We start from the raw sequence: 8,578 nt of genomic DNA on the forward strand, positions 1-8,578 counted from the left end.
GGGCAATTTGTGAGTGTGTTTGTCTGTGTGTCTACCCTGCGATGGCCTGGCGACCTGTCCAGGGTGTTTCCCCACCCTTTGCCCTATGAGCGCTGGGATAGGCTCCAGCACCCCCCGCAACCCTAATCAGGATAAGCGGCTTAGATAATGAGTGGGTTTAGATCATTAGACCACTGTATTCTGCTCTGATATGAAAATATATAAACAACAGTGTATTTTTTCATATAAGAGCTATGTCTAAACACACAATATGATAAAACAGACAAAAAAACCCTTCTGAAAACTTGGATGTTTATAGTTACTGATGATAATTATCCTTAAACACACTTCAGCATTTTATTAGTGCCACTGCATGACTGATCGTTTGGTCATATAAACCGCTCCTGTTCCAAATGCTTCACTGCCCTTTACTGTGCATTCAGAATGATGCTTATCAGTCAAATAGATACGGTGTTTGTGCCTGTAAACAGAGAATAAAGACAGCGACAAAAGTATTTTTGTATAAAATAAAAAATGTTTGATTTATTTAACACCAGGAAAATCTGGATAACTTCTGGATAAAATTGTAATCAGAAAACATTCATTTAGTTTATTCCTCATACAATAAACCTAAGAAAAGATACAGACTCAAAGATCAAACAATCGATACAAAAGAGTAGAAAACACAGTGAAAATATATATGTATATATATATTAACAAAATATATACTGAGAAAATATATTGCACTTTGTGAGACTTGTGAAGAAGCTTAATTTATTTCATAGCTTTAAGTCCCTGTGATGGGGTGGAGCTAAGGAAACGCATCAGGAAGTGCATACATGCTTCCTGTTCAGTTTGATCGGTCATTGGACTGTTCCATTCTCTCGAAAAGAACCCATGAAAATGCCCAAACTATAAACAACTTACTTATGTACAATGCACAGACAACTCTAATGTAAACGCACAACCCTGTCAGTTCTGAAAACTGGAAACAAGGATGCTACTTCAGTTATCAACAATTCTCAAAAGCAAACATTCCCTTTGGGACAAAAGCTTTGTCAGGAAAACGAGCAGTAAATAAACTGGAAGCAAATCTGTGTGGGAACATAGGGAATTCTTCCATTAACAGAATGGAACTGCGTCAAAGCCAAAAAGCATGTGACACCACACAGATCACCTGACCAGTGCCTGAACTGCAGAGACCTGCATCGTTCCAAATAAAACATCTCCAAAGTCAGGTTAATACACACAACACCAACACACATGGAAGCTTATCATCTTCTGTCTCCTCAGTGCCAGACACCTGGCCAGGCACCATCATGAAGACATCGGATTCATTTCAACATAAACACACACACACACACACGCACACACACACACAAAACTTTCCAACAAAAGTGCTCATTACTGTTAAGGCCAGAGCTGCAAACTCTAAAACCGAAAAGGCCCGGGTCATAATGACTGAGACAGGCCAGCGGCAGGCGGGGGCCCGGCTGTGCTGGTGCGTCTCTGTGCTCGGCTGGAGCTGTGCTGGCGCGTCTCTGTGTTCGGCTGGAGCTGTGCTGAAGCACAGAGGAGCACAGACTGCCAGCTGCTCCGTTGTCATTTTTTATGACAGGACAGTAGTGTGAGGAACGTCCTTCTCTGCGACCTCACTCAGTTCTCTCGTCCTCGGAATTCTTTTCTTATTTTGTCATGATTTCAGACGAGGCAGTTCAGAGTGACAGTGAGACGTCAGCCTGAGGGAGTGAGGAGTGAAGCAGGGGTGAGGGGGTGAGGAGTGAAGCAGGGGACCAGTGTAAGGAAATGTGGCCTCCCATCACAGCTCCTCAGGAACACCACCCCTGGTTCTCGGCCATTTCAAAAGGTCACAGCGGAAACGAAGACCAAACAACCGGCTCCGGCGTCCTGCGGTCAAGGGACGAGAGAGATGAACAACCCGTGGTCTGGCTCTCTCTTCCGTTTGACGGATACAGTCAACATCCCGTCGGAGCCTTCATTCCACGAATGGACCTGAGCATTACACAGAGAGATCCACTGGATTACATCTGATCTGGTCAACCAACTTCAGGTCCCAGAATACACGTGTTATAGGTCTACCAGTGGAAATCCGAGTCACTTTTCTGTGAGACATTTGTCTTCTGTAGCCACTGCAGGTGATCGGTCTGGTCACACAGGTGGGTTAAACATGTAGACATTAGTCCTGGTCAGGAAGCTCCACCCACTCAGCGTGATGGACAGCTGTCAGTCAGCATCGCCTGCTCTGGGTTTGGATCAATCTGAGAAGGAGCAAAACATGTAAATCATTATGGCTGTAATCTCTGAATTTAACTTAAACTAACTGTTTACATGGTGAAAATGGAGAAAGGTGTTTACAGCCCTCTACACAAATGATTTGGAAAGTTTTGGAAAAATACATAAACCCACAGCCTGAGGGAGAAGCACCAGCCCATACCTCGGAGTAGAGAGGCGGAGGAAGGAGGCGGAATTTCTGGATGTAGGCGAGCAGCAGTTCCTCCGGCTCTTCCGGGGGGCTCGGAACCTGCGGAGCGTTGTGTGGAATCCCGTCGGCGATGATGTCAGAGTAGCTTGGAGGAGCTGAAATAACAAAATGGAAAATTCATTTCCACATCCCATAAAAGCAAAAATCAGACAACAGTTTTTAGCAAACTAGATCAAACTTTCCAAAAACCTAAAAAATGACAGGCTATAGCCAACATTGAACATAGACACTGTGTGTGAGTGTGTGCGTGTGTGTGTGAGTGTGCATGCGTATGTCTGTGTATATGGTGTGTGGAATTGTGTGAAGATGCTGTGTGTGTGTAAGGTGTGTGCATGTGTGCGCGCGCGTGTGTGTGTGTAAGGATGTGTGTACTACCTTCAGGTCTTTCAGGAAAAGACATTCCCAGCCAGTTAATGGACATGCTGCACTGGCTGCTGATGGAGGAGGTGCGGCTGCCAAAGGGATGGAGGGGAATGGTGCCAATCACCAAAGGGAGACTCAGAGAAAGGTTCATCGCCCGTGGAATGTCCACATACACCTGCCAGGAGGAACAACATCTTTACTTTCAACCTAGCGTTCACTTATTACATCACCGCTCAGTGCTTTCACTCAGGTCTGAACACTGCACTCAGGTCTGAACACTTCTGAGCTCTCACCATTAAAGAATACTCCACGCGGATAATGCTGCAGTCAAGGATGGAAGGAGAGACAGGGGGAATCTTCAGTATTTTCCCATTCCACGTCTCAGTCTTTCCAGGCAACAGAGAATCCCCACGCAGGTTGGACACCAGCTGTTTGATCTCCTTCACCTTTCCTTTGGCACAGAACGTCTGTGTCTGATACAGAGCTGCCTTTGGCACGACCACACGTGAGGAGCAGTTCTCTATTTCGGCAAAGATCTGGATGGATTCTCCTGTGAAAAAAGATGATGAGACAGAGTAATAATGAGTATGAGATGGTGAAGACAGAGTAATAGTGAGTATGAGATGGTAAAGACAGAGTAATAGTGAATATGAGATGGTAAAGACAGGGTAATAATGAGTATGAGATGGTAAAGACAGGGTAATAGTGAATATGAGATGGTAAAGACAGAGTAATAATGAGTATGAGATGGTAAAGACAGAGTAATAGTGAATATGAGATGGTAAAGACAGGGTAATAATGAGTATGAGATGGTAAAGACAGAGTAATAGTGAGTATGAGATGGTGAAGACAGAGTAATAGTGAGTATGAGATGGTGAAGACAGAGTAATAGTGAGTTTGAGATGGTAAAGACAGAGTAATAGTGAGTATGAGATGGTAAAGACAGAGTAATAGTGAGTATGAGATGGTAAAGACAGAGTAATAGTGAGTATGAGATGGTAAAGACAGGGTAATAATTAGTATGAGATAGTGAAGACAGAGTAATAATGAGTATGAGATGGTAAAGACAGGGTAATAGTGAATATGAGATGGTAAAGACAGAGTAATAATGAGTATGAGATGGTAAAGACAGAGTAATAGTGAATATGAGATGGTAAAGACAGGGTAATAATGAGTATGAGATGGTAAAGACAGAGTAATAGTGAGTATGAGATGGTGAAGACAGAGTAATAGTGAGTATGAGATGGTGAAGACAGAGTAATAGTGAGTTTGAGATGGTAAAGACAGAGTAATAGTGAGTATGAGATGGTAAAGACAGAGTAATAGTGAGTATGAGATGGTAAAGACAGAGTAATAGTGAGTATGAGATGGTAAAGACAGGGTAATAATTAGTATGAGATAGTGAAGACAGAGTAATAGTGAGTATAAGATGGTAAAGACAAAGTAATAGTGAGTATGAGATGGTAAAGACAGAGTAATAATGAGTATGAGATGGTAAAGACAGAGTAATAGTGAGTATGAGATGGTAAAGACAGAGTAATAGTGAGTATGAGATGGTAAAGACAGAGTAATAGTGAGTATGAGATGGTGAAGACAGAGTAATAGTGAGTATGAGATGGTGAAGACAGAGTAATAGTGAGTACGAGATGGTAAAGACAGAGTAATAGTGAGTATGAGATGGTAAAGACAGAGTAATAGTGAGTTTGAGATGGTAAAGACAGAGTAATAATGAGTATGAGATGGTAAAGACAGAGTAATAGTGAGTATGAGATGGTAAAGACAGAGTAATAGTGAGTATGAGATGGTAAAGACAGAGTAATAGTGAGTATGAGATGGTAAAGACAGAGTAATAATAAGTATGAGATGGTAAAGACAGAGTAATAGTGAGTATGAGATGGTAAAGACAGAGTAATAGTGAGTTTGAGATGGTAAAGACAGAGTAATAGTGAGTTTGAGATGGTAAAGACAGAGTAATAATGAGTATGAGATGGTGAAGACAGAGTAATAGTGAGTATGAGATGGTGAAGACAGGGCTGTAAATACATTTGTAGTCTTACCTGGTGTGTAGCCTTTCCTTTCGATTTTGGCACTGAGGGAAACTGGGCCAGAAGTGCAGAACCAGCAGCAGAGGGTCTTGTCTTTAGTGCCAGCCTGGGGTGACTGGACACACACAGCACAGAACAACACACACACACTTAGAATGAATTTAATTTATTCTGTGACCTTTAAGCTTTGATTTTAACTGTTAATCTTATCATCATATGTCTAATGTGAATGTCTCACCAGCAGTGCAGGGGTGTTGATGTCAATGTGCTCAAAGACAGTGAATTCTTTCTTTGTTTTCATGGGTAGAAGCCAGGGCCTGTGCAGTTCAGCTTTCACCCAGTACCTGACACTGCCATGTTTCCCTTCAAAGGATGTGGCCAGTGCCCTGAGGGCAGAGGAGAAAGAGGAACCCAGATCAGTCTGAGACGGTGATATGGAACAGACCTTTCGCTCTCAAACACCACCAGAAATAAAACAACTCAATCCCTCATCTTTTTCTCTTTTCTTACAGAACGCTGGAGAGGAAATCAGGAATGTGTGTGTTTAAAATTTAAATGGATTTCACCCTGTGAGGGCACAGAACTGAGGAATACTCACATCTGGGGCAGCTCCAGGCTGAAGGCATACTCATGTCTGCCAGACTGAAGGACAGTCAGACCCTCCTCACAACTGTCTTCATCTAGAGGAAAGGAGAAGAGAACTCTATATACACATATACCATACCTTCACAATCTTAGCCTGAGGACTCCTTAAGACAACACACAAGAGTAAGAACAAAGCTCATTATTGTTTAAACTTCTATGCCAAATAACACCCGGCACATGAAAAGTAATTATGTGTGGAATACTATAATACAGCACAATATATGCTCTGTGTTTTTAAAGGCACCATACAGATGAACAAAGAGAGAGAGAAAAAAAGGGATAAATATTCACAGTCACTTCAGGCTGTGTGTTTACCAGAGGAGGGAAAGTTTATACTAGAATCCTGCTGACACTTCACCTTATTCTCTAGAAAGTATCTGTGATGCAGTAGACAGTTCGTGAGTAATGAAATGTGAAATGTTTTGTGGCAACTTTTAACACACTTTGAAAGGAAAATAAGCTTGTTTGTCTGTTTGTTTTCTCCAGAACCAAAAATGTTGTTTAAAGGAGTTTGTGTGGTCCTATACACATACATAGAGTTTATAAATGTGTGGTCCTATACACATACGTAGAGTTTATAAATGTTCTCTCGTTTGAATTTGTGTGAATGTGTTCTTTATTTGGCTTTCCTCCCGCCACCTCAGCAGAACTGTGTGATCTTAACGGCAGCAGCACTACCGTAAACACCCATCCGGCTGTCATTCAGAGACAGCCAAGAGCTAGTGAGGACCGGACTAAACCGGTGTAAGCAGCCTCTCTCGGCCGGATTTCCTCATACATATATTACCGAGCCGCCTTCAGACGGCGCACTGGAACACTTTTTGTTCTAGAACGCCCACAGATGGGAAAGGTATGTGTCTCGCGACATGCCGAAATCACGAGAGGACATGAGATGTACCGAGGTGACTGTAAAAAAGAACAGTGATCAAACACGCACACACAACTGAAATAAATACACGGAGGGCAAAAACTGTTGTGTTTATTTTTCTTTATTCATAATATAATTTGTTTACAGAATAACAGCACAAGTCTTACAAAGCACACAACTGCACAGTAACAGAAATCCATTCACATCCAGTCTTAGGAATACGATGGCAAAAAACTAGCAACAGATCTGTTATGCTTATCCACTATTTGTGTTCAACGTTTACATAAATTATGGTTAACGAAAAGTGACATATTGTTAATCGCAGTTTCTTTCAGTAAGGTTTCAAGGTATTACTCCACATCACCACTTCTCCGTGGACCGTAACAGGACACAGGCTACAGTTACAAAGGTTGGGCAGAGGGTGTGTAACGGTGGACGATTCCTGCATTTCGGCTGGTCGCGCCCAATGCAGCTAACATTAAAGCAGTACACGGCATATACTTATGGGTTTTCTCAGAAACAAGATGTTCTCAAAAGCATGAACGTGCCCCAGCTTCGTTAACTCTGCAAGTTCAACTGAAGAAATGGTTTTCGCTAAAAGTTCAGTTTCACTCTTGACAGGCTTGTGCAAAGACATGAGGTCATTCGAGATACACGAGCACTTCAACCAATCAACGAGCGAAGGCTTGTCAACCCCCTCCCCCTCTCTGCCCCAGCATCCAGCTTGTGAACAGGTTTAAACCGCTTCTAACAAAGGGTGTAAACTTAAGAGCATCACACCGAGAATACATTTCTTTCAACTGATAACAAGTCGTTAAATTGCCGCAAATATAATCATTTTTCATAACGAGGGACACATTCTGATAATATTAGATTACTATTTAGCAGGATTTGTTGTTTAACGTGTGTTAAACTGTATGTATTCGGTGTGAGTGGCTTGTTCATTCCTTTTAAAAATAAAGATTTATTTGGTGAAAAGTTTTGATGTCAAAATATTAGTTTTTGAACGCAGGTCTTGGTTATGAGTGAGGTCCCATTCATTGCTTGTCTCTATACTTCTAAAGGGATGCTTTAGACACGCTACATGCTTCTGACCATCATCCTTATGTTCGTGCGAATTATAGCATATGCTTTGTGAACAAAAATTTGATATACTCTTTATTCCGCTATGAAGGAGAATCTTTAGAAAACCTAACATGAAAACAGCTTCGTTTCTGTAGTTCAGAACAAATCACACACCAGAGGCAGCCTTGTTATGACAAAATGCATATATCTTAGGAATTCTTACCTCTGTCGTGTCCAATTAAGTTGTCTCTATGGTTTAAATACTCCACTTCCTCAGTGTAATTTTGTGTATAGGCAGTGTTGGAACCACCACTACGTGATTCCGTCCAGCGAACTTTAGCCAGTCCTTTGGCGTGAATATTCAACGATTTCACACGAATTTCTCCAGTGACATCGATGATAACTCTTCCTGAGACGCAGTCCCCACTTGCGAAAACAGGGACATTGCTATCATTCAGACAGTCATAGCTTATGAAGAAACTCTTCACTTTTCCAAGCACCATGGTGAAACGCTTTTTCAAGTTGTTAAGTTGAAAAAGATTAGAGACAACGAAGATCTCACGAGAAAATTAGCTGGATCTCGAGATCTGACCCAATGTTCTGCCATGCAGATGAGCTGCAGGCACGCTCAGTGCTGTCGTGGGAATTCATTTGATGTACGAGGCTTCAGTGAAGGTATCACAATTTGCTCTTGAGTGGCAGTGAGGTATTCCTGACTGTCTCTGTGTGAGCGCTCAGCCGTCTTATACCGGGTTTGGTGAAAAAACAACTCTTTTGCGCATGTGCAGTAATGATCCCTTCTGTTCTGTTTCCGTGTTGATGTGGCCGAAGCTCTCACGGCGTTTTGTTCTGTTGCATCGCTGCGGCAATGAACCGTCTGAAGCTTTCAGACTCACTGCGCCTGTGCGTTTTACAGGGATGTTTGGGACACGGTCTCCTGTTATTTCCCGGTGGTTCTTCTGAGATTAGAAAACAGAAGCATGCTTTAACGACAAAACCACCTAGATCGGCCTAGTAGGCCTACGTGTCGGCGATAGGAAAAGGAGCGATATGATTTAACACTGGTATATGACTGAACAGTGCTATATTTTTTGTTGATAGACTGAGCTC

At 42.2% G+C, this 8,578-nt stretch overlaps 1 protein-coding gene across 1 annotated transcript; it reads right to left on the bottom strand.

The window, feature by feature from the left end:
* Positions 1-1,624: 1,624 nt before the first annotated feature.
* Positions 1,625-8,168, bottom strand: arrdc3b (arrestin domain containing 3b). The gene is made up of 8 exons (XM_030768447.1): positions 7,692-8,168; positions 5,489-5,570; positions 5,129-5,276; positions 4,903-5,005; positions 3,139-3,395; positions 2,858-3,020; positions 2,435-2,577; positions 1,625-2,258 (listed from the first exon to the last, which is right to left on the bottom strand). Exons 1-8 carry the CDS (start codon positions 7,969-7,971, stop codon positions 2,205-2,207), a joined length of 1,230 nt encoding a protein of 409 aa, XP_030624307.1. The 5' UTR covers positions 7,972-8,168; the 3' UTR covers positions 1,625-2,204.
* Positions 8,169-8,578: the final 410 nt, after the last annotated feature.

This window comes from Chanos chanos, chromosome 3, assembly GCF_902362185.1.
Source record: "Chanos chanos chromosome 3, fChaCha1.1, whole genome shotgun sequence".
NCBI classification, from domain to species: domain Eukaryota; kingdom Metazoa; phylum Chordata; class Actinopteri; order Gonorynchiformes; family Chanidae; genus Chanos; species Chanos chanos.